Source organism: Chelon labrosus (assembly GCF_963514085.1).
Source record: "Chelon labrosus genome assembly, chromosome: 7".
In the NCBI taxonomy this organism is placed as follows: domain Eukaryota; kingdom Metazoa; phylum Chordata; class Actinopteri; order Mugiliformes; family Mugilidae; genus Chelon; species Chelon labrosus.
Window position 1 is genome coordinate 20,559,152 of NC_140343.1, and position 26,830 is coordinate 20,585,981.

General features: G+C 39.7%; 2 protein-coding genes across 4 annotated transcripts in view; one reads left to right on the top strand and one right to left on the bottom strand.

Annotated features, from left to right (window-relative positions):
* Positions 1 to 98: 98 nt before the first annotated feature.
* LOC311490452 (sex comb on midleg-like protein 2) lies at positions 99 to 12,607 on the bottom strand. Of its 3 annotated transcripts, none has more exons than XM_084547935.1 (15): positions 12,524 to 12,607; positions 11,160 to 11,271; positions 10,614 to 10,688; positions 9,326 to 9,396; positions 7,617 to 7,851; positions 7,250 to 7,338; positions 6,904 to 7,147; positions 4,742 to 5,007; positions 4,551 to 4,644; positions 4,256 to 4,459; positions 3,971 to 4,132; positions 3,712 to 3,840; positions 2,841 to 3,059; positions 1,884 to 2,047; positions 99 to 1,768 (listed from the first exon to the last, which is right to left on the bottom strand). In XM_084547935.1, the coding sequence occupies exons 2-15, from the start codon at positions 11,179 to 11,181 to the stop codon at positions 1,643 to 1,645; spliced, it is 2,100 nt and encodes a 699-aa protein (XP_084404061.1). In that variant the 5' UTR covers positions 11,182 to 11,271; positions 12,524 to 12,607; the 3' UTR covers positions 99 to 1,642. The 3 variants fall into 3 exon arrangements, with proteins under 3 accessions (XP_084404061.1, XP_084404062.1, XP_084404060.1); XM_084547936.1 differs by having other exon boundaries at positions 2,919 to 3,062; XM_084547934.1 differs by having other exon boundaries at positions 2,841 to 3,062.
* Positions 12,608 to 18,602: 5,995 nt separating this feature from the next.
* LOC311490889 (cyclin-dependent kinase-like 5) overlaps positions 18,603 to 26,830 on the top strand; it is a gene marked incomplete at its 5' end in the record, with an annotated part of 30,871 nt that continues 22,643 nt past the window's right edge. Inside the window, 2 exons of the mRNA XM_084548644.1 lie at positions 18,603 to 18,666; positions 21,088 to 21,122. Of these exons, the coding sequence (XP_084404770.1) occupies positions 18,603 to 18,666; positions 21,088 to 21,122 (99 nt within the window). The remainder of the gene's footprint in view (positions 18,667 to 21,087; positions 21,123 to 26,830) is intronic.

Consider the following 26,830-nt stretch of genomic DNA (forward strand, 5'->3'; position numbering starts at 1 on the left):
CCACTGAAACATGTGACACAAGCCAACGTAAACACTTAAGGTAATGTGTTGATTGTGGAAAAAGTGTTTTTGAAAGATTTGGGAATGAGAACCATCTCCATCTTCCAAATCATTTGTTGTAATCAGTAAGAACACATGTACATCTTTTCTGGTAGGTTTACCAGAAACAAAACAAAACAAAAAAAAAGAAAATACACAACATCATAAACACATTGTTTATCTGGTGTGACATAATGGACAAATAATGTTTTGCAACACATTTTTCAAGTACTTTAAAGAAGATGCAAGAGGGAAATAAACAGCACTTCGATCTTGTGTTGAATATCATATGGCACAAGTCTTTTTAGGTGAAGGAAGGTGGTAACAGGAAATTTCGTTTAAGTATATTATAAACAGTATGCTACAAAAGCTTATACTAACAAAGACCACGTAAACCTGAGAAATGTTGAAGGTAAAGCAAGGCAGAGTCTAGTACTGGGAGTATTTGAACTAAAAGCACTGGTTAAGTATTAAAAAGAAGAATGGAATCCACTGTGAAATATTCACCTCTTCCCCTTATTCTTCACATTTCTAACGTATGTATATGATTTCCTTAAAATATTAAGTTTCTACAAAATGTACATTCTGTCGCTGATATTCATGGTTAAACCCATAAAACTGTACATATCTGTTTTCGTTGCTAACAGTGATTGTGATGGTCAAAGGTGACAACACTGAGGTTGCAGGCAGACCGACAAGCTTAAATGGTGTAGGACTGATAAAAATATTACATGGAAACTTAACAAAGAAAGCCCTTAGAAATGTCATGTTTGCACTTACTCAACATTCTGACCACTGAAACCGAAAAACTTGTGAGAGCTTGGGGTCCACACAGTTAAACACTGAAACTGCTTGAATACCAGCATGAGGCAACTTAGGGCCCGCTAAGACACAGTAATACATGACGCCTCACAGCAGGTGGTGACTGTTGAAAATGTGAGCATCAATTAAAAACGTCAGACCATGTTCAAGCAAATCAAACCTGTGTAGCATTGTGTAAAAGGAGTGGAATGCACTGACAATAGCTTTCTTCGGGCAGACAGATATTCCACTACTTCAGGCATAAACGTGGAGAGTGATAACATTTATACAACAGCAGAGAGCATCCAAATTCTCTTCAAGAGCAAGGGGACGAACATCTGATGATTTATTTTCTGCACACCGACCTTCTTAATTAACTGGAAATTCAACAGTAATAAAAACATTATATAAGAAGAAACATTCTCCATCTTTGGGGATCCAAAACCAGGATCAAAAGATTTCATCTCTGTAAAAAAACGTGTCCACGTGTGCACATGTGCTACGCAATGTAAACACTACAGGGATTCTTTTCCTTTGGGATTTCATCAAGTCTGTGGTGTCTGTGAGACTTGAACAGCTTTTTGTTCACTGATGAGGGGATGAGGTAATGTGTCAGCAATGCACGGCACACTTTCTCCACTATGGAAGTCTGGAGGAGGTTGTAACATCTACCGTCTCCCTCCAGGTGGAGTCTAGAGTAACATGTAACCCCTGCTTACCCCCTGAGTCAGTCTCCCAACTCTGGCTCTTTCAGGGCTTATTGCTCATGGGTGTGGCAGGGTCAGGACTGCCCTGGCCCCTGTTACAGTTTGCCTTGTTTCAGCCTCTCTATGTGATGGCATAACTTCAGTGCTGGCCCAAGTTTCAGTCCCATGTACTTCATGATCATGTCACTCCGTAGCAGCATCAGTGCTTTCCCGTCAATCTCCTGCGTAAACAAAGCAAGTTACTTTTATTATTATGAACATATGGACAAAAAAACATTTAGTGGATATGGTATGGTATGACACACAGCAAGTTGTAGTTCTGTTTAATGAACTTACGTGTTTTCTGAATAGTTCAGCATGAGGTGCTAACGCTGTGGGGTCAGCATCCCTGACAAACTGCATGACCTCTTCGATGGACCAGGAGGAGGGGTTTTTACTGGGCAGCTTCAGACTCTCCCGCTCAGACACCAGAGCCTCGGGACCTGTGGTAGAACTGGCTGCTGCAGAAGCAGACACAATGAGCATATGAAGCATCAGTGCATGGTACTGTCTGAGAGTCTCTCTAGACCAGGGGTGTCAAACATGCAGCCGTGAAGCTGCTGAGAAGAAACTGGGTACTTATGAACATGGACGGAGCCCGAGGACGGTTTGGTACCATACACTAATTAACTTAATTGATGGACTTAATTGATATTAAATTCAAAAGTGGGGACCACCTGGTCAAAAATAAATGTTATGTGTGCTTCTAGAAGTTTATTTGTCATAATGTATTTCCTTTTAATGAGTAGGGAACCATGGAGCCACAGTGGTTTTGTTAGTGTAAGGCAGGCTGAGCTCTCATGGGCAGCATAGCTGTATATGAAGCTGACCAGGTCTCTCTGCACCCTAGAAAGAGTCACACATTCTAAATTCTGATATACACACATCCCAAATTTAATACTTCAGTAGACCCGTCATCCGCTCACCTCCCATGCAAAGAGTGATTACTCAGAATAGCTTTGACCCTCCTGTAAAATAAGAGAACAGAGCACTACAAAAGTAACTGCTAGTTTGTCCACTGTTACAGTAAGAGTAGCGACACAACACAACATCCACAACTAATCGGTAGATGTCAAAAAAATTGCATTTTGAGTTATTTGAAGGTTATTGTACTATAATCATTCTGGTCTGGCCCACTTTAGATCACATTGAGCTGCATGTGGCCCCTGAACTAAAATGAGTTTGACACCCCTGCTCTAGACTATTTCAATAACTCGAGCTTCTAACATCTCCTTCCACAGATTCTTTCTGTACCTTCAACTCGTCTGAGAGGCTGTGTTGAGTTGAACTCTGCAGGGTTAGAGGAAAGGCGGCGCATTGGTGTGCTGTTACCATGGTGATAGAGGCTGCTGGCCTGGGAGTGGTACTCAGAGGAACTCCGCACAGTTGGAGGCCGAGGGGTCATGGAGTTGGAGGCAGAGTCCATGTAGCGCTGCTCCTTTATTAGGCCGTTCTCTTCATGAGGCAGAGTCTCTGCTGAGAGAGAAAAGCACAAGGGACATTAAAATGTTATTCTGCAAGATAAACTTTTAACTGCCTTTTATACAAATGACTACACGGCATCATATACTGTAACACAACATTACACCAATGACTGGCCAGGTAGACAAAGTTGACGTGATATTAATCGGTCATATACACTGAGACTACCGCAGAAAATTCAGGAAAAGACACAGGCATAAACAGTGTGACAGCAAATGAAAAAAAAAAAAACAGTTTAAGGACAAGTTGACTTTCAGCACCAGATACTTACATGATCATGATGAAATGAGTTTGATACATACACCAACACGTTTTCAATTTAACTCCTCAGGCCATTTACATTTTTGACTTGTCACACTTAGGGTATGAAATGTGAGGTAAACACAAGTTTATATGTAAATGAGAAATGACTAGTCTAGTCTTTTGTTAACTGTTCAGTGTTTGTTAAGTTCCAATAACAAGAGGATGTCTTTGTTTTCTGAGAAAGTACTTTCCCAGAGGGCAAGAGAGTTTCTGAATTATTTTAATTCGCCGGTATTTCTAACAAAATAAGATGGGGCGGGGGGGAGGGGATTAGGTAACAACAAGACATTTTGTTTCGCTGTGTCCGAAGAATAAAAACATTCTGCGAAGTGAACTGTACCTTCTGAAGGGTGGGCTTCAGCGCGTAAATGTTTAGGAGACAGAGGGGCGGCATACGGTGGAGAGACTCCAGACAGACTGCGTTTACTGGCCCGTGCCAGAGAGGGAGTGTCGAATGCTTCTTCTTTGACTGGAACACAGAAACAAGGAAAGACAAGTTCTAACTGATGAACAAATAAAGAAGGCACTATATGTGTCATCACTGTTCTTGTGTCCCAGTGACGGCTCTCGCTCTGAAACACAATGAGTGTACGGTTTACCTGACTTGTTCCTGTCGTAAGCAGTGTAGTGGCTGAATGGCTGGCTGCTGAACAAGTTGTCGCATTGCAGATGACGACACATGGACTCCAGGAAGCGCAGCACAAAGGAAGCGCTGGAGGCTGATGGAAGTCTGACTGCACGAACTCCTCCATCTGTTCTCACTAGGATGACAGACGACATGTTTTATTGCTCCATCAGTCACCACGTGTAGCCATCTAATGTGAGAATTTATCACCCTGTGTCCAATACTAAAACTACGTATTATCTTGCGTATGTGTTCTTACCTTTGACAACCTCTCCTCCTCCTGAGTCGGTCTGCAGAGCACTGAGCAGGACTTTGGGCTGGTATGCGCAGTCTATACATGACTGGACCACCTGCTGCAGCACAGCATTCACCGGCCCTGGGCCAAAGTGATCTGGCAGATGCTGCATCTGCTTCCTGTCCAGGTGGGGACCACAGTTTCCATGCTTATTCACGTACACACACACTGAAAGAACACAGGAAGCACATTAGACATTCTAATGATACCTTTACATCAGAGCAGTTACATGCAGCAGCTAACTGTGGGAAATCATTACCTGTTGAAACCACTGAGTTGAGGCTGGCGGGGCCTTCTTGAGGGACCTGGATGCTGGACAGCTGTGTTGGGCTTTGGAGGAGCTTGGACTTCCTCTGATAAATACACAATCATTTGCAGACACACGTTAACATAGTGAGACAAATTAAATTACACAATGAATTTATATATATATACATATAAGAGCCTCACCTTGCTTCCAGGTTTGGGGCCTCTCTTCTTGTGGACCCGGGGTACAAGTTGTGTGTTTTCAGGGATAGTTCCATTCTGGGCAGCTGCTGCCTCTGCCACAGCTTTGAGCAGAGCGATGGTCTCACTCTTGGGCCGACGGCCTCTTACGCCCTTCCTGACGGGCAAAGTGGGCAGAGGGGTGGGGAGTCTGTAGGGGGACTGCATGGAGCGCCTGCTGGGTTTGGAGGGCGACGCTGGCAGAATCTGCAGGTTCTTTGGCAGAGTGACTGCAACAACAGCATGAGTAGAGTCAATGATGATGCCTCATGTTGAAAATGCAAACACTAATTTAACATCATAACGCAACGTAGTGAATATGACAGCCTTGAGTATAATATCTAGTATATCATGGCCCACTTCATAACAGGAAAAAATACACATAGATGTAGTATAAACTAAAAAGAAACGTAGTCTGGCATGAAATACACAATGACTTATTGGTTCCATAGATTTAGCTGTACATCTGTTAAAGAAAACAATATTAAAAGTGAAGAATGGTTTACAACTCACGCCACCACTGTACAGTCTCTCTAGGATAATTAGGAAGACAAACTGTGTGTTGTGATCTCTAATCAACACAGTGTGCAGCTCTGTTGTTGGAGGACAGGATTGAAGTCAAGTTTAAGAGACAGTCTGCTGCCAGTCTGGGTTTGGACAGATCATATCATAATGCTTCAATTATTTCTTCAATTATATCTTAAATCTACAGTACTGCTGAAAATAGCACTGCTAGAATTAAAGCTACATTATAATAGCAAGTATTTAGCAGTACGGTCTTTTGGACCAGTTACATTACAGCCTCTTCATAATAATGTCAATTTAATCTTAAAAAAAGAGGAATCACCATTCATTTCTCGTGAGTGTTTACATGTATTGTGAAATTTTCTTCTACAAATGTAGTATCCATGCTCAAAGAAACAAAGCAACAGTCCATTTACCTGGCTCGTAAATATTGCTCTGTTTCTGTGAGCTCAATATTTCTGAACAATACCAAAACATAGAGAAACAAGTAGTCAGACACCATCTAGTGGAGTACACAGACGTCTCAGCATTAAATGGACAATGAGCAGAAAGGGCTGCTAGAAAAACAGTTTCATATCCCCAGTCTTATGGTGTGTGTCAAAGGGTGTGTAGAAGCCATACATGAGCAGGTAAAAGTCCACTGTAACAGAAAACTGAAGTGGGGATGTAAATCTTTCATCATCTCATCCTCTCCCCTGTGAATCTTAGACACAGACACGGTCTAGCAGAGACTGGGCCGAGCAGCTTTTATGTAAACATATTTTTTTCCATGTAAACAGCTACGATGTGAAGCGCATAAATCCTCCTCTTGCATCCCTGCCTCCCACTTGTAACCCCGCCTGCTCCATCCCACCCACCTTAGCAGAGACACACAAATACACCCACAGGACTCCGCACCGCAGTTACACATGCAACACACAGCACGTCTCGTACTAGAGTTGGCTCAGCGCTTTTGACATGCCGGAATGTAGCCACAGCCTATCAAGAAGGCCACCTTGAAAACACAACACTAAACTTGTTACTAAGCAACGCTCTTTGGCAGTGCAGCCACTGTGGGCAGCAGAGCAAGCATGCTGCATGTGACAAAACACAATAAAGGAACCCTAATCAGGAAAATACCAGTGTCACAAACTTAAAATCCTATATGGAATGATTTAAGACAGCTTTCAGAAAATGTGTGAAGTGGAAATAATACCCACTACGTTATCATCCCCTCAACAACTACTCTGCCAAAACCACCGACCAGTAGCAAAATCACCACAGACCTTCAAACAGCTTTTGAGAACCATTTACATTCAGCAAATACAGAGATCTTTCTCTTCACACATCTTCTAAAGAAGAAGCAGGCCCAGCACCTGTTAAAATGAGGTTGTGTATATGAACTCTGTCAGACTGAGCAACAAGACGAGATGATAAACGTTGATTGTGATTATATTTATCTGGCTGTGGGTGCGATTTCTTTCCTTAGAGGGAGGGAGGGGTGCACTGCAACTAAATGGCTGAAAGATTGATTACAAACAATAGCATCTGCCTCAACCCTGACTGTTTACATCACTGAGTAGGGAGCAGATTTCTGCTGCCACCTAGAGGATAGCACTTACCACTGTTGCCTGGTGGCTGGAGGCTGTGCTTAGTGAGAGCGCACCAGCCCACAGGGAAGATGTCCCGGGAGTCATACTTGCACCAGTAATCGAAGGCGCCCCGCCAACCATCGAACATGATAAAGACCTCATCTCCCTTTACTTCTCCAATGGTGGCGGGGCAGATGAGATATGGATTCTTCTTGTCCACCGCTTCCAGCTTCATGCCTGGCTTAAAGTTATTCTGGGGGGGCCTCAGAGGTTCCTGAAAATAAATGCAAAATCCTCACTGCAACTGCTGCCAATGCGCTGGTGCCATAGTGTTTGGATGTGAATGTTTTCAAAGCTTTTCAAAGGTGTTACAAACCTTTTTAAAGGCTGTAACTGGGGCCATCTCTGCTCCATTTAAGGTTCTCAGCAGAAACATGGGCCAAGAGGAGGCGTTCATCCGAAATCCTGGAGGAGAGAATTTTAAATCTGAACTACAACTTCCAGGTAGCATAATGCATCCTTTTTGTCACATAAATACAGTGCTTAATCTTTTTTTAACCAATTCTTCAATCAAACAACGTGTCGCTTTTTGATTCCTATTGACTCCATCAGTGATGAAGAAAATGAATTTTAGCTACAAGACTGTCAAGTACTGTTGAGAATAAAAGCTAAACAATGAAGACTGACACATTCCTCAAATAGTTATAAATGGTGTCAACACTGTGCTTCTCTCTCACTCTTACCCAGTGGCGGCTGCAACATATCTCCATTCTTCTCACATGTGCCAATGGGCTGGATATCGGAAGAGTCGACTAGTCTCCAGAAGTCATTGCTATTGTCACTCCCATCCAGGCGGAGACGCAGACGAACCCCGGTTAAACCCATCACTGTGGCGATACAGACTGAGGTGGAGTTGCGTGGATCGTGGGCTTCGAGCTTCATTCCCACCTTGAAGTCGTTGGATGGTGGGACTCTAGCCTGCAGATGGAAAAAGTGTTATATTGACAAGGCAGCCAACAAACTGTTAATGAAACAACCCCCAGCCAGGTGTTGCTGAAGACTCCTAATAGAATAATAGGTGGCACAACATTTCAAAACCTACATGGCATGATTCTGATGTTGTGGTAGTAAACAATGTGAGGAGACGACTGGTGTTGCATTGAAAGTCATACACTGAATGGCTGAGTAAGAGGACAAATCCAAGGGGTTTTACTGGCAGCAAGACACGGACCCATGATTTACGCAGTAATGCCACTTATATGTTTTTAGTACGAGAATGAACAAATCCTGGCTAAATTGAATCACCATAGTTACTGACTGCGTCAGACTGTGATAGAAATGGAGCTCGCATCACTGGCGACTGAGAGCATTATTGTCGGCACTTTTTCATTTAAGCCACGTTAAAAAAGACACGGCAACAATCCTAATCTCTTCTCTCTGTTGTAAATTATAGGCTGTGCAGACACTAACATTCAATGTGTTTGTTTTGTACTAAACGGCATCTGACACCTTCAACAAGAATACAGACTGAACATACTGATGAAAGGTCTGAATCAATGCTGTTGATTCAGGGATTCATTTAATTATGTGTTATGAATCGAAGTCTCTTTGAAGGACGATACACCCACCTACTGTTGTACTTTAAAGGTGCATAAGAACATAAGCACTGACGTATTGTGCATTCAAATGATGAATGAAGAAATGAGCTAGGGAAGTAAAGAAAGCCATCTATGTCAAATTGGAAAATCCTTCTCTCAACGGGGGAGGTGGACTGAGATTACAATACAGTCTTAACTTCTGTCCCCAAGAAGTTTCGCCTCCATTCACAACTTGAGACTGGAGCCTCTGACTGACAAAGGGTTGTTTGAGGACCATTCATTGGAGAAAGACGACAGGGACAAACAGTCCCCCCAATGACATACAGTATCTGGTCGTTAACGGACACTAGTCAAGTGGGTTTCCAATGGGTTACACCCACAGATGTTCTTATTTAACCCCAACTCCCCACCAGTCCTTTAGAACTGAAGAAACTACTTCAATGAGTGACGATACGTCTTCTAGAAACTGTACAAGTCCAGTTGCTTTTCTTTAACGTTTTTGGATAAGAAGAAATTTACAAATCTTTGAAATAAACTGAATGAAGTGATTACAGTCGGCAAGGCCCTTTGTAATTTTCACTTAATGTCAAGGCAGAATTAAATGCACAACCATTACAATGCCATTGCAAAGCTTTTCTAATGCGTTGTTGCCAGTAACCAAGACTAAACATCCCACTTTAGCTTTAACTAGGACTACAGGTATGCAAAGCAGACGCTATATAGGCATCGTTTTATCCAAGACTGGAGTTCTACAAATGCTTACTCAATTCCTAAAAATGTACTTCATTTACATTTCTCTATGTATTCATGTAAATGACTTCTAGTAAATATTTCACGTATTCGGGAAGACATACCTGACGAAAACAGCTTGGTGGTGCCGGTGTAGATGATGTCTCTTTAAGATACTCTTCCCAGCTGAAAGTATCTGAATAGAAACCGTACAAAAGCACACGTTAAGAATGTAAAATAGATAGAAAAGGCAAAGTTAAATCTTTAGCTTATAAAAGATTTTACTAAATCCAGTCAATATCCTTGAGCAGAATGTCATTATATATATTTAATGTCAGAGAAATCTCAAGATTAATCACTTTCCCTCTCTAGTCCACTTACATCAACCAGATATTTGATTTTCTTACTTTTCATTATGGAGAGAAAATCTCATTTCCATATTTTATCTTTTCAAGAAGACATTAAATCTATGGGTAAAGACCAGATGCTGCTTGTAGTATGAGGAACAAGCCTGTCTTTATTACAATGGCGCAATGTTAACAAAGCTCATGTAAACATAGCATAAAGGGACTAAAGGCTCATCTGATTAGGTAAACACAGCTCAGTGTGGGCAGCGCCGTCGAAAACATAGATCCATGATCATCTTGTTCCATTTAACAAATTCTGTGTTGTCAACAAATTTGGGGTGAAAAAAAATCTTCTTCTTGAGTTATAACTAACAACTGTGCATGTCAAAATAATGACATTCGGATGAACGTTTTGGGGCTTGCAAACGCACACATATCTTATATGATCATTTTATGATCATTTATTAAGTTAGACTCTAGTGTTAAAGCAGCAGAGGGAGTAGAACAGTAACACAGGATCAGTACAAAAAAATCAGTACTGTATGTGCAGTACAAAAGTGTATGTATGACTATATCGGAAAAAAAACCTAATCTGAAACAAAGGCGACTGGTCTTGTTGGGCTTTCTTGACGATGTTTTGCCACTCAGTTTTAAATGACTGGTGGGGAGTTGGGTTCTCTGGTCATTAATGGGTTGTTAGTGTAGCATTCATTAGGGAAAGAAACTGTGATCAAAAGAAATTCTTCCAACTATAGCTGAGTATCTGGTCATAGCCGACTCTAGTCACGTGACTTTCCAATTTACAACAGCCACAGATGTTCCTAATAAAAAATCCAGCTCCCCACCAGTCATTTAGAACTGAAGATGCCACTACATGTGGTGAATGTCGTTTCAAAAAGTCCAGTTGTCTTTATTTGGACATACTATGGCTTGGATGTCTGAGAACTTTCACAGGCAAAGACCCAATACAAAGACTACATAAAAAAATAATCTGTCATAACTTAAATTCTCTAAACAGAATCATAATTTAACATAGAATCAGGTAAACACAATTAAAAAAAGTCACCATTTGTTGTTGCAGGGGTTGTACCTGTTGGGGGAACTGTCCTCCCTGGTTTCTCCTTTTTGCCATCTTTGTGATCTAAAATTAAAATAATTTTATAAGTAAAATAAAATCATTACAAAATGGCAATTCTGGCAAGTCTCAACAACATAAGAAAACTAGAACTTTAATGAACTTAAATCATCTGTTGTCTTCCCAGAGATTACATAATGTTGCTTGTGGCAAAGTTAGCCTCTTTTTTTAACATTCGCATGTGTTTGAAATTCACAAATTTAAGTCTGAACACAGAGAACTCGTTTAAAAAAAAAAAAAAGAAGAAGAAAAAAAATAATGTCAGATGGATTTCATCCATTTGTGAAATACTTTACTAAAGCCTGAGGACTCCCACAGCTGGTGACACAGACAAACACAATATTTAAATAACTCTGAAATAATCTCAGCAACCTCATATTTGACTACAATCATGAAGGGACAAACAAAGCTACACGCTATGAGGCCACCAGCACTGTTTTTATCAAGCACAAGTGTCATGGTGCCATGACTCCTTGCCTTTTATCGGAGTTTTCCCCATGGTGACTGATGACCAATGGTGACTCCTCTGTGGTGATAAACAAGGCGCAGGGTGTTCACCCAGTTTGATCTGTGCCTGTGTGTCTTTGTCCTGAAATTATAGGAGATAAAAATACTTAATATGACATGTTAAACAGACAAATATGACATATTCTTTTAGATAAACAACCTAATCTTGATCTAACCACTGGCAACACTACTACAAGCATATACTATAAAGATTTTACAAAAACTATGCAACTGTAGGTGCTATGCTATGTCTCAGTGGTCTAGAAAGTGATGTAAATATTAAAAATATAGAAATAGGTGATGGGGGGGCTAGTGGTAGGTTACAATATGCGGCTTTCAGTAGATGATTAAAAAAAGGAAAAGTGTTGTTGTTTTGTTTTTTTGTTAAGTAAAACATTTCAGAACCTCTTTCAGGTACAGTAGTGTGGTTTTCCAGTAATGGACACTCCCACTGAGACAGGAAGCCTGTAGGTTATTTCATGAGGTTCAGAGGCAGGCCTGTGGTGTGCTGGGACAGCCCGAATGACACTGTGTTTAACTTTGTGTACATTCCCTCCTGCAATATCCAAATATATGTGATATGCTAATGGCACTTCCGAAACACTTGCGAATTAGAGAGCTTGAAAATAAGCAGTTTTATCCACCTTTAGGGGTGTATAACGAAGAAAACGGGACAGCGTGTCTTCAACTCAAATCAGCGTTTAACAATAAACAAAAAATCAAAAACAAAAACACGATAAACAAGAGAATTAGCCACGACGGGTGACTATTTTAATGAAGCTAACGCTCTGTGAGCCAAAATAACGTTGATGTAACGTCCAGGACTTTGTTATTACCTCCGATACACACCGTTATAACTTAATGAAAACGTTTCCTCATACCCAGAATCAATTATTAGCACACTTTCCACTGTTTTAATCTCCAACTTAAACGTCTCCTTCTGCCTGTGTCACCTCACCCGTCAGCCTTTTAATGATAACTTGGTAACAGCTAGCGTGGCTAAATGCCGAGGCAGGCAGCTATAACATTTCTTTAAATATCATGTTGCGCTAATAACTGTTGTTTTTGTATTTAAAATATAATATATTTGCTCTCTGGTGTTGTATCGGACGTGTATCAGTAACGGGGCCCAATGTTGACAACTGGAGCAGCTTGATCTGCTAGCTACCGTTGTTGGCTAATAACTAGGTTGGCTAACCTTAGCGTTAACGTTAACATTGTAAGAGCAGTTTCTTCCCTATTTATCCGAGAGAATTACACACAACCGGGGTCGACCACCTTCAACCGACAATTTTCCGAAACTCTGTATCATTTATTCTGAACAACAAACTTACAAGTGCCGTCTTTTTTTCGACTGAAGATCCACTTTTTTCTATTCGTCAGCTGCCATTTTTTCACGACTGTAGTGTATGCTTACACGCATGTAATTTATGCCAAAGATAGTGTTGTGCGCCGAGCAAACACGAGCTGGGAAACGAGAACGGGCTGGATTCAGAAGGTGTAGTTCGATGAGCCAATCAATTGTCGTGCTATTCACAATTACGGCCAATCGGAAAAAGGTTTATTCAGCCCATCCAATCAGCGCCTGGACTGGTCCGTCTGTAGTTTAGGATTCCAGAAAGTCACAGAAGTCATCCATCTTAGTTTTTTTCTTCTTTGCAAGGGTTTTCTCATCGATCTCTGTGCTGTGGTTCAAAATTGCTAAAAAATTGTAAACATGAAAACGGAACTGCAACACAGTAACTCACCTGGACAACAGATGTACTCCTAAATACATAAAGGACAACAAAAGACTGCAATTTTGCAAAGTAACATGAGGAGGAAGCCGTTCCATTGGCCAAAATTATATAACCTATAACCCACGCTAATAATACAATAGATACAATAAATAAATAAATAAATAAATAAACCACTAGAGATCTGATTCGTATACGCCTACAAATATTATTATATAATAAATATTATTGATTCCGAAGCGGATTGTAATATTTAAGAATTCAGAGAAACATAATGATCTGGGGAAACGGGAAAATTAGTGTAGCTACACGCCAGCCAATTATAACAAAAGGTTGTCTAATGTCTGGCCTTGTAGGGTAAACGTAAAGGTATCATGCCAATTAAAATGGGGAGTAGTGCGTCATCACATTAACCACATGACTCATAATCACTGTCCCACTTCAGTTTCATGTGTTTTCCCCCGCCCACAGTTTTTCCATAAAGTCTGCATCATGCCACCATTGCCAATCACGAGTCCCAGTGATCTACTATACACACAGTTTAGCCCCAGTTACGGGGCGAAACACGACACTGATGTAAAATAAAAAAAATAAAAAACAGGACACTGATGTATGTTTTCTTATTTCAAAATGAAAGAGGTTTTATCAGCATGGTTACCTGTCTGTTATGCTTCCATGCACACAAGCTCAAAATAGTCTGTATGAAAGTGGTGAAATGTCACAAAGCACAGTTACTCAAGTAGCCTAATATAACCTATTGAGGACAAATGTAATGCACTTCATTACCATTTTGGCTGCTTTAAACTTCTAACCTAATGCAGTTCTGAAGGAAATGTTGACATTTTTTTCCAATCTGACCGTTGGAAGATCTAGCTGCTTTTCTTTCAAGTTTCACTTCTAACATTTTAGAAAATATGACTTTAGATTAGTTCCATCTTTAGCTAGACTTAAATGCACCATAATAATTTATTAATACATCTACTGTAATTTAACACAGCAAGTTAGCATGTCCTACGTTTTCCTTTAATACTTAACATTTTGTTGAACTCGTTTACATACAAACTTGCTGTTGCTTTAACAGGGAAATTTTAAATTCTGGCATTGCTGTTTCTGCTTAAGTAGAGGATGTGCATATACCTCCTCCACCATCGCTGAGGTTGTGGTTGTTCATTTTCACTGGCTCTGCATTTTCCTTTGTTTCTTCTCCAGTAGGTTACAGGAAGTCTGCACCAAGCAGCTGTTCAGTAGCTCTGCTGTCTCTGCTTTCATCAATCATACATATTATTTGTAGGTATATTTATGAATATGAGTAAATTTTAATGTTATATCTAAAAATTAAAGTTGAGAGATATTATTTCCCCCTAAAAATATGTAAATATATTACAGACATTTCTGTGTTGGGATACAATAAAATCAGTGAAAATTGTAAAAAATAAATAAATATTTTTTTTTTTTTTTTTAAATCTAAAAATTGAATCTTTTAGTTACACAATTTTATCTTTGATTTTATTTTTGATTTTAAAATTCTGTTTTGGATAATAAAGTCAAATCAGTGATTTTTTTTTTCCCTGTTATGTTTCATTATGTCGAGAATAATTTTATGGCTGAGAGAACGACTTCTTTGTTAACAAGGTCTTTATAACCTCAGTGATATTTATGTTATCTGCACTATTATAATTTTTCTCTCTGTAGGAAAGAAATAATTCTTTCCAATGGGTCATGATAGAGGCAGTTTTTTGTACTCATTAATCAGTGATGGGTGTGAAGTTTGATTCAGAAAAGCTTTTGGCATCTAGTCTCTCTTACAGAGATACCTGATCATTAAAAAAAAAAAAAAAAGGATCACTAGCATTTAGTCTCAAAAACATTGCAAATTAGTTTTTAGTAAAACATTTCAAAATGTGACCTAAGACATGTACTGTATTTTAGTAATTTGACCTTTTAAAAAATAATAATACAAAATAAAAAAGTACAATCCTTGCATATGGCATCTTTCACGCACCTTGTGTGTAAATTCTAATCTTAATCACTGGTTTTGATTAAATAATATAACATAACATAACCACAGAGAGTATGTACAGTGTTTGGCTGCCATGCTGACAGATGAATGGATATCAGGGCTGCTATGGCTCTCGTTCATTATCACTGAAACAGACAGACAGGTGAAGACAGGTTAATGTCCTGCGTTGTAATGATTATGGCAGTACTTTAGCAAGTGCCAAGAAGTAACAGCACAAATCTGTAAATGTCATCAACTGTTTCTTTTTAATGTTGTCTTTGATAAGTATCATGTTACACATATTTGAAAGAAAATTATTCATCCCGATAGTTCACCTCATTAAAAGACAAACTCTGACTCACCCAAGACAAATATTTGCAATATCCTCCTTGCCACCCACAGGACTCCATAGCTGAGTCCTGTGGGTGGCAGTATTGGTTAGCACAAAAACTGAAAAAGTTATGTTGTGTTTTCAGTCAATTATTCATTTGCTGTAAACCTTAGTGTAATGGATGAAGGTGCTTCGCCATAAAAGTGCCATTTTCTTGTTGCTCTGTATAAAAAAATGTATTTGGTGCTTTTAAGTTTCCATCCATTATAGTATAGTGTACAAATATATGAGATATACGACCCCTATTCACCATCAACACGTTCAGTGACAAGGTTTTACAGCACACTTGACGTTCACTCCAGATGACAGCTGATTTAATTTTATATTTGACACAGGAAGCTTCCCAAAGCAGTATCTGAGTGATTATTTAGAACATAAATTCAACTTCATTATCTGCAGATAATGAAGTTGTGCATGATTGTTTGATTATCTGTATACTGGATGAAGATTACTGCTGTCAAGGGACGTTTTAAGCCTTCATTGCACATGCTTTCCTGCAAATGTTGTGTGTGTGTGTGTCCTCAGAAGAAGAGTGTAAACATGTCACTAAACCAATAAACTCTTTACTCATCACAATGATGAGGTGTGAACGCATGCTGCCCTTGAGCAAGGCACATGTTCCTCATCAACGTCTCCCCTTTGCAAATGATTAATTGCCTGTTGGTTCTGATCTTAATGATGATTTATAAAACTTCACATGTGGTTCGGAGTGGCCTTAGGCTAGATTGTGCTATCATACTTAAAAGAGGGTGCGATTTTGTGAATTATGTAATTGAGAAATTAGAACAACAATATCCCACCTCATGCGAAACACCCTCAGACCGCAACACAGCGTTCTCCCCCTTGAAGCGGTTCCGCTCTCTGATTGGTCCAAACCAAGGGGGCGTTGGAACGAAAATAACCGCTCCGACGGTTCTCATTGGCCGCCTCCACGTCACTCAAACTGTTGCCTGGCGATGTGCTTGCAGCTTGTCAACCGCACGATCCAGTTACTGTAGCTGCCTGCTGCAATGAAAATATCGTCGTTGGTGGGTGGATATATATGGGCCCAGTTCCATCATTTTTCCCCCCAAACACTGACTGAGTGAGTAGTTGAATTTATATTTACTTGGATAAAACTCGTCCTCTTTAAGTATAATATACAATTGTTCACAACAAGCTCGTTAACAGACAAGCTTGTGGTTTGTTTTTAGCTGATTTTGTGTGTATTGTAAATCAGACAGAGCACCAGGGAAACACAACTGTCTCAGTAATAACGTAACTAACCAGAGTCCGTGCTGGAACACTGCATGGCAACATTTTGAGCCAATTTGTGCGAAGTTGGGCGTCAGTGTTATGTGTGACTTGTTGGATTTATTGCTGCTGTGCACTGGAAATGTGGGAACTACATTCATTATGTGGGCAGTCGTTGCTAACACACACACACACACACACACACACACACACTCTCTCTCTCTCACTTGGACGACACAGTACAGGCGGACTACAGTTCCTGCTAAAAACAATGATTTGACAGCCACATTTCTCACTGGTATGTGTGTTCAGTTGCTGTTAGGGATGTGATAGATTTATAATTAGAAGCAACAGGGCAAGGGCATGTGAGATATTCGCCCACACACCAGTAGTTCTTAATCACACTGTAAACCTTTTCTGCCAATTTTGTGGGATTCACAAAAAAATAAATAAATATGTGTAGTCAAATCATCTTGAATACGTGTGGCGCTGTGAGCTGTGATCTCTTTATTTTTGTAGAAACTCTCGCCGCTTTTAGTCATCGCAGACCCTGGACAATAATCGTGCACTGGAAGATGTTTAAATATCCTGTATTGTGAATTCCACGAACTCAGTCCATTACCACGCATGAGTCATTCTGTTGATAACATATACACGATCCACAGCCATGTCCACTGCATTCCTGATCACATTAGCCTTCGAGGTGTGGGCCCGGAGGCTGAAATCTGCTCTGGAAAACAATATGCTGCATGTCACCCCATGTAGGCTGTGAACTGAAAGAGCCGAAGGAAGCTCAGTGACACGCTCATGGTTAAAAATAATAGGTCACTGAAGGTGTTTTCTCTGAAGAGACAGGTGTGTGAGTTTAGTCTTGAGTCGTCCTGCTTAAGTTTGCCTGTCAGTTTACCTGCGCTAAAGGGTTTGCTGCCGAGCAAGATAAGGGAGTAATAGACCACACAGCAGCGTTTTGTGCTCTGGGAGACAGAGTTTATTTTGGTGCCAAGGTTTTGCATAGTGATGAGCAGCTCCTGTGCCCACAGCACTGTAGGAGACTGGGAGTGTGAGTAGGCTACGCAAGTCCTTGAGCTTTCAAGCAAGGAGAAGATGAAATGGAGAAAGTGGTATCTGGAGTCTTATCTGATTCAATAAGCGTAAAGCGTGTGTGGATATCAGAGGAGACGCTTTGATCGTATTAAGAATGTGTGTGATGCTGTTTCATTCGCCTGAAAAGGTAGGAATACTTAATAACTTTGATGAATGATGGGTATTTTTCACATTTTCATTAGGTGTAATAAAATTATATGTGTAAGTGATGAAATAGGACACAATCTAACTTAATTTATGTAAAAGGACACACACAGATTTCAGTCCATTAATTCAGAGTGTCGAGTGCACAGCTTGTTAAAACATTTGGACGATGTCTTCTGCAGCTCTAGAGGAGCTTTGTCAGAGGTCTGAGAAAACAACTCAGATGATGTGAATTGCTTTTGACTTAAATTATTTGGCCAAAAGCCTGTGTTATAATACTCTCTAATGAAAAATGCTTCCAAATTGCTTTCTGGGAGTCGTAGGATCACAGATTTTTTGGACCTCTTGCACAGGACTAAAAGTCAAATATCACAGCATCTGCTGCACCGATTTTCATCTTTTTTTAGTCCTCCTATCACAAGTCCCCAGTATAATGGAAGTGTATATGCTACATTTCCAGAGATGCCTTTAAACTGAAGGATTACTAATTTTGTGTGATGGAAGTACCCTTTCTTGAGTTTGACAAATTGTTTTTGATTTGTTGTCGCATGAGAACCAAGGTATTTCACATCTGGTGAGGGCATTACAAACGGATTTGCTTTTAAAGGTAAGTGAGGAGTATTCTTTTAATTTGCCTAAATGTCTTTCTGCAGGTGAAGCCACTAGAGACGGCATGTGGCAGATATTATGGCTTACAGCAGGCGTACGCCTCTCAGGAGCCGACAGCTGGCCGCCTCTCGCCATCCTGTAGCCGGGGCGTCTGTGTCTGAGCTCCATGCATCTCACACAACATACCTTTTGACTTCATGAAGATCCCTGACATTGGTGATGTAATGAATAAATTTGAAGTCCTTGGGATTGTGGGTGAAGGTAAGAGAGTTTGTTTACTTGAAATGGCACATATGAAAAACCTTTTTTGTACATTTTCAGTGGCTGTTTGTGGAGTGCCTTCAGCCACAGTCTTTCATGTACACTTGGCAATTTGTGTTAGAGCTTTTCAGTGGGCAATCATTTGATTGTTTTTGTTCAATTTGCCTGCAGACCAGGGCCATTAAAAGCCTGATCTGTACAACCCAATAAGGTCAAGGACAATTTGTTTATCAGACAGAATTTTGTTAAGAACTGAAACTAGATGCTGTGACCTGAATTCTCATTCTTGTGCTGTTATTGTATAAATGAAGAGGTGGTTTAGGAGGATTTGATTGTATTGCAGTCAGTATCAATGGGTCATGGTGATTTGATAGTTAAATTCATCTGAAATGCTTCTCCTCATTTGGCTTGAGCTACTTGGTCGATAGAAAAAGTGGCCGCAGCCCTGAGGTGAAGCCACCCACTTGTGCCAGTTTTTACACCCCTACTCCCACATCCTAGAAGTTTTATAATGTGTGTATAATATTTTGAGCTGGATTTTAAAGGCCGAATGCCTGTCAAATGATGAGTCTGTCTGGAAGGAAGTCAGCATTTTTGGTGCCACATTAAACTAGAAGTTTTTCAGTCCAGCTCCACTTACTGTCTTTGCACTCATGGTGCAGTGCGCTCCACTTGATGTGGCATCATAGATTTTCCCTCAGTGATCTTGAGGTCAGTCAATTTGGGTAAGTGCTGCATATAGGCTCACACCGGCAATTAAAAATACACTGGATGTTATGTAATTATCTCCAGTTATTAATGGAAGACATCATTTTGGTGGTTTATCCAAGATTTTATCTGACAAACAATAAGTATGTGAAACTGGTAACACTGGTGGTACCAGTTTGGTGGTAACAGCAAATGCGGTTCAGTACTACAGGTCACAGGCAGCAAAACTAAATATTGTCATTTTAATAAAGGAGTTTCAATAATTGGCCCCTTTTGTCAACAGTGATCTGATTTTGAGCTGCATACGACATGGGTCTGTGCACAGCAGGACGCAGTAAAAGGGGTCACTACCTCACTGAGAAGTTGGAGGTGTGCAGCCTGTTGCCTGCAGCTCTTCATCCAGCAGCTCGTTGTGGCTGCTCCTTCTTGTTCCATTACTCCCTGCAATATTTTAAACGTATCTCCTGTCATAAAATGACAAAAATGACAAAACACATTGCATTTCTGGTGACTACTTCATAATAAAAGTCAGCTTGTGTTTTGCTAATTGAATGCTTTTAATATGATGCCGTTGGTGCGATGATGCTTGGTTTGGACTGGATTAGCAGGAGTCTCAGGAAGTTCTACACAGCACCTAGTTTGTAATCATGCAAATATATGAATATTGCAATACTTTCACTGACAATGGAGTGGGCCGTAGTCTCCATTGTGTTACTGCATTCTGCAAGTGACTTAACAGACATTTAAACTAACATCTTTGCGATTACCACTTTAAATTCACATTATCTAATTAATGGTATCCTTTTATTTTTTGCCCTTAAAGTTTCATTTTCTGTTTAGTTTTGTGCTTTTTAGTAGCAAATTATGTAGATTCACAGTCTCTGCTAGTGTATCTGCAAGAAGGCGGTAAAGAAAGGATGTAAATACTCTAATGGATTACTACTAGATTTCAGCAAATTGATTGTTGTAGTTTATTTTAGAATGAATGAAATCGATACATGGTGTCAGTGATAGTAAAGTGCACGTAATTTGGGTGTTGCACTCCACAGATACAGTTAGACTAGACAAGTGTCTAGTCTGTATGTGTAATCTGGTATGAATGTAAATATAGGACAGCTGTCTCTTGCAGAGAATAGAGAATAGATAACTTCTTGTAGCGCTAATGTGCTTGTAAGGAGCACGGAACAGTTCGTCATATGTCTGCTCAGTCCAAGAATTCCTGTTGAACCCTCGGGGGATGTGTGTGTGACTGCCAGGGTCGATAACATCAGAACTACAGTAGCTTGCCAACACTTGTGTCCTACTTTCTGAACCACCTGTCCTTTCATAGAGGGAGGATGTTTTTCCTTAATTCGTGTCAACATATAAAATAAGAAGCATTAAAGTGATCATATAACGTTCCTTTCACTCAGCAATGGACTGAAGTAAAGCGTCCTCAGAAGCTTCTTGCACTTGTTAAGTCATAATGAGAAATTATATAAATCTGAGTATTTTCTTTATTAATGACTAACGATCCTGCTGGCATTTTATTTACAGATAAACACTGCGGAACTGAATTTGTGTTGTCCCATTTTTGTATTACTTAATGAAGATCTGTGTTTGAGTGAAAGAAGTCAACTTGAGTATAAAAAGCAGTCGTGAATGCCTAAAAAATGTAAACGCAGTGGAAAATTACAGTTAACCAATGCATAACCAATTTTTATTCTGTCTTAGGTGCCTATGGTGTTGTTCTGAAGTGCAGACACAAGGTAAGATCAAATCTGTATCTCGTTGTTATTCTTAATATATGTTTACCTCATCAAGGGTTTTGAATTATGAAGGGAATTGCATTTCTATATACGTATTTAGAAATTGATAAAATATTATTCTCTGTTGATGCAAATCCTGAAGGAGTTTATTCTTCTCGTGTAGAACGCAACACTCGACACTTAAATGAGCCGCGTCTTAACATCTGCTGACATGTTTGTTCCTCACAATGGACTGGTGCACTGGAGTACATCTTGAGTCAGTCCCACACACACATACTGCTGCTTTAAATACTCACAAGACACCAGTGAGTATTTAATTCACCTCTGTTAGAATAACATTTTGCTAAAACTACAGTGCAGAGCCGCCTTTGCTGAAATTAAATATTGCTAAATTGTTTTCAGTGTATGTCTTCAGTAGGAAGAAATGAGACTGAATGCTACGCACACTTTGAAGGCATCAGGAAGTACAGAGAGAGGGACTAATGCTAAACTGAAACATTGCTAGTTTTAGACAATTTTGGGGATGTATTGACTTTAACAAGGATCACAGTTAGAGGGTCCAGTTTGTTTTTTTCTAATAAACAAATGCCAGCTGAGATGAGGTTTTAGTTTGTTGTTGGATGTTACATCAGAGAGCATCCGATCTAGACAGTGTTCTTTAGAGGAGGTTTGTCTGTAGCTCTTCACACACCTCTTCTTTCCATTGTAGTTTACCACAGTAATCCCTTTGCCTCGGAGCTCCTGAAACGCACCCACAGAGTCCTGGATAATTGGTTATAGTCCTGTTTGTCTTTGCTTGGGTTGATCAGCAAGAAAGATTTTCTTTAAATGGTAACAAATTGGTCAAATTCCTTAGATTCCTCCACTCCTCCCCTTGATTTCATGGAACAGTGCCTCTGTTGGGATGTCTTGACGCAGTTAATTTTTAGCATTTGAATGAGGAAACCAAAACAACAACCGAAAGGAAAATAACAGGACTATGAAAAGCAGACGACCCACACTGCAGTAAATAGCCCTGTCATCTCAGTCCATTTAAGGAAGAGGCTGAGCAGGAATTGACAGCAATCCAGTATGAATAGGACAGACTAACTACCTCCTACTTACAGATCTGCAGGAAGGAGACAAAAGCCTTCCTAATCAAAATTCTTGATGTTTTTTTGTTTTTTTTTTCTCGTTCTGCAATTACTGTGCATCTGCCTTCATTGCAGTTTTTATTATGACACTGACCTTACTCAGTGTATTCATTAGACAGGTTTCTGATGGCAGATGTGAAAGACAACAGTATGGGGACACAATGTTGAGCAAGCGCTCCGAAGTGAGGAACAAGAGGATAGCCCTGCTGTAAGCCGGAATCACAGCCTGTAATTACTGGGCTTTATTATTCAAACTGATTGATCACAGGCCTAGACAGCTGCAAATGCCAATGTCTCCATTTTATACAAAGATACAAAGGAGAGTAATGCTCTCTTTATTTGGTTTATTTTGGCAAAAATCCATCATTGTCAACATAGCTTCTGCAATTAACATCCTTTAGTAAATTAGCGTTTGTTGTTACCCCTTTTACATCCTCGAAAATGTATCCCAACAGATATATCTAACAGGAAAACAGGGTATCTATTGGCAGAAATGAAATATAAAGGTCTGAATTGTGTTTACACTAGTTTAATATCATATGTTAATAATGAATTGTTGTCTTGTCATTAGTTTATAATGAACCCCTCATATCTACATAGGTTCTGCACCCCCACCGCCAGAGCATACAATATTTCTACCATAGCAAGAATGAACAAATCAGACTGGTCCCATATCTGCTTCTTTAACTACAGCTCCCTTGGAAAGGTAGGGGTGAGGGAGGAATAATGAGTTGGTTGTCATCTACAACCTCACTTCTAGATGCCATTAAATCCTACACAGTGGTCCTTTAATCATAGACATAGCTGCGAGACTTATATATTGGTAGATACATAGCATAAAATTGCATCAGAAATGCTTAAGTGATTTTTTATATCTAATTTAGAGAAAGCATTACCATTTAATCTATGTGCATAGACTGGTTGCCATAATTTGAAATGAAATGCAAGAGAACCACATAAAGCAAATTGTCAAGTCACAAATTTGCCTCTACTGTAATGGATTTTAATTTGCTTTATGGACTGCAATTTTCTTTTAATTCTCTAATATCAGTATTTGTATTGGCCCTTATAGCTTATTACACTTTCTTGCAGAGCACTGTCATTTTAGCATCTTTTGCACAAACTCACAAGCAGAATTATTGACTAGTGGAAAATAATGGAACATTTGGTAGCTAAAGACCAGATAATCCCTGCAGGAGTTGGTGAAGATCAACTAAAGCCAAAGGAAAGTGAGTATTGGAAGTACTGCTACTTGCTGGATGTGTAAATAGGCAACATTTGGCATAGCTGTTTTGCAAGGCAACAGTACTATACAGTACGTTAGTGTTATATTTTCAGCTTTTACCACTACCCCACCCTCACTGCAAAATATCAGTAAGCAGCTTTAAAATAACTTTGGAGAGCAGACCAAAAAAAACATCTGAGGCAACATTTTAAAACTAAAGGAAAATCCTCATCATTGTGTGGAACAAAGACGAGTTAAGTTTTGTTTCTGTATTTAACTGGTATGGTAATTACTGAAGTGCAAACTTCAGGCTTAGAAACTATTGATCTTAAAAAGGTAGCACTTCAGCTATGGCTCGGCTGATAACACTGAACGATGCGTTTCTTGATCTTAGAAGACATTGTAATGGCTCTCAGGTAGGAGAGAATATGTATTAATCATTGCTCACTAATGTGCTGATTGGTGGTTGACTGCCTGCAGTGTGGTTAAAGTGTTGTGTTTCAAAAAACAATTAAAGAGATCATTCTCTAGCTGCGTTGCCATTAGTTGATTTGGCACAGAAGATAATGTGGAATGCTTTTTAAATTAGATCATGTTTTAATTATTTCTCCGGCATGTAACAAAGAAATAAATCACTCTCTAGGAATCAGACATTCTGCCTCACATTGTCTGGGCCTTGTGTGCGATGGAAATTCAATAATATATGCAGTTTTGATTAGAATATCCGTTGGTGACTCTATTGCTTGACGTGTGAATGTATGAGAGGATGCATCCTCTGGCTGCAGAATCAATATGGATCAGTGCCATCTAGAAAATATCGTATTGTTAGTGTGAATGAACTGACGTGTTTTTCAAGAGCTAACTCACAAATCCATGCTGCATAATTATGTGTGCATATACGCAGGCGCTGGCACACAGTCAAACACACAAACACATGTGTTGACACTTACATAGCAGAACAAGCTTACTGAGAGTTTCATGGTGCTGCGACTGTGGGCAGAGAAGTGTGCTGGCCAGAGAAAATGGTAGCATTTACTGCAGCTGCTCGTTGTTACAGTAGCTACTTATTTCACCAGGGACACGCCCCTCAAATTTGGTTTATACAATACATGTGTTTAACTGGAATAATTAGATCCAAGAAAGATCTGGGGCCTGATGTAGAGGGGATGGAAATAACCTAGTAGTGCATTCACCATTTTTCACACAATAGTCTGAAGCTATTTAAAAGCTGTGGATTTTGCGGAATAATCTACCACAGATGTGCTTTACACATTTTTTTGCAAAGACTGAAGAGTCAGCTGGGCTGATTGTAACAGCAGGAGGTGACACACGTCATTTTTTGATGACACTGTTTGAAGTTTCAGGGTGACCTTTTTATTGTCTGTGCTTCTGTAGTCTAGGTGGTGTATGTGTGTTTTTTTAAATGCCCTGTTATTGTTCAAGCAAGAGTTATTCTCTTTGTACATCGATATCCTAATAATGGGTCACAATGGCATAACAGACCTTCACGTGTCAAAAATAATTATATTCCATCTGCAGATTTTCTTATTATCTTTTACAAGTCTCAAAAAGTAGACAAAGTAAATCCAATTTATTTATTCAAGAAAATTAATCAATGTACATATCTGTAAGTTGCAAAAGTAAGTGAACACATGTTTTCAGTATCTGGTGTGACCCCCTTCCACAGCAACAAAAGCAACTAACTGTCGTCTCCAGCGGCTTGGAGGAAATGAACTGCTTGCTTCAGGTCCTTCCATAATATTTCTGTTGGCCGTTACAAAAATGAATTTTGTTCTTTTTTAATCATTCTTTGGTGGAACGACTTGTGTTCTTGGGTTTATTGTCTTGCCGCGTGACCCAATTTCTCTTAAGATTCAGCACACAGACAGATGTCCATATATTTTCTTTTAGAATTTGCTGGTATAATTCTGAATTCATTGGACCATCAATGATGGCAAGCCGCCCTGGCACAGATGCAGAAAAACAGACCCAAACAAGGACATTGCCACCGCAATGTTTCACAGACAGGATGAGGTTCTGATGCTGGAATGTAGTGTTGTTTAGTCTCCAGACGTGACACCTCTCATTTAAACCTAACAATTCTACTTTGGTTTCATCCATCCACAGAACATTCCACAACAGTCATCTGACTTGATGTTTAGAAAACTGCAAATGGACAGAAATGTTCTTTTTGGAGAGCATTGTCTTTGTCCTTGCCGCTCTGCCATGCACACCATGGTTGTACAGTGTTCTTCTGATGGTGGATTAGTGAACATTAACCTTTGTCAATATGAGAGAGGCTTTAGTTGCTTAGAAGTGACCCTGGGTTCTTTATGGTGTTCCTTTACACAGGAATCTGCCTAAACTTTTAGGCTGCAACTGTATAGTATTTAATGGCACTGTGTTTGCAGCCTTTGTAGGTCTTATTTAGTTCCAGACTCAGATCCTAATTTGCCAGCTGTTATTTATGGATGTTTGTTGATTCAAAGTGCTTATGTTCATGTTTAACTAGGATTTTAGGACCTGACTGTACCTCATTATGGAGGACTTACTGAATCTGTGACATCTTGTCCTGACTCATTCAGTCATACAAGCTCACTTCATACAGACTGTATGTGAATATGGAGGTAACACAGGCTTGCTGACGCAGCCCATCATTACGATCACTTGTATCACTTGTACTATCACTCACTAATGTTTTTACAACGCTCCAGCCTCGCTCAGTCTTGTCCTACACTGCTGAATTTTGCCACAGCTTTTTCATAAAGAGATAACCCAGAATAAAACTGCAACATGCTGTTATGTCAAATGGGTTGAGCACACTGGGACACAGAAAAGCTTTTGTCTTCTTGTTCTGGCGCATCTTTTATTAATTTCTCTTTTCATGTAAATGCATTACCAAATGAATGTTTGGGCTCACTAATTCTTTTTGGCTCATGCTCTAATAGGAATTCCGTGTTTTATTTTTGGGTGATTACAGTAAATCAGGAGACTGCTAGATTTGTGCAGTTTCAAGGAGGCTACCTTGTGCCAAGTGAGCAACAAGGATAGTCTGGGACTTTCTCTTTTCTCTATTGATTCTTGATAAAACCATATAATTTATGCTAATTTATTGTGAGACCTAATCATAGTCTTGTGGCATCGAATGTGTCCATCTCTTTTTAAAACTAGTTCAAGCTATAGCAAATGTTTGAGTAAAACGCACAAATATGACTTTGTGAACATCCCAGACACCCTATAGACGTTATATTAACTGAAACTGTGGGATTATATATTGTATTAATAGTAGGCTTCCTCATTTGTAAATGTTGGGTTTGTTTAAAAAGATTAACTTTGGAACTTCGGTCCCG

Bases quoted from the DNA above. Each gene is read 5' to 3' on its own strand.
- LOC311490452 (XM_084547934.1), bottom strand. From the start codon at position 11,181: ATGGGGAAAACTCCGATAAAAG. The intron at 10,689-11,159 runs GCAAGGAGTCAT...TTTTAATTTTAG, and splicing joins GGGGAAAACTCCGATAAAAG to ATCACAAAGATGGCAAAAAG. The intron at 1,769-1,883 runs GTAAGTTCATTA...TTGTTTACGCAG, and splicing joins CTGAACTATTCAGAAAACAC to GAGATTGACGGGAAAGCACT.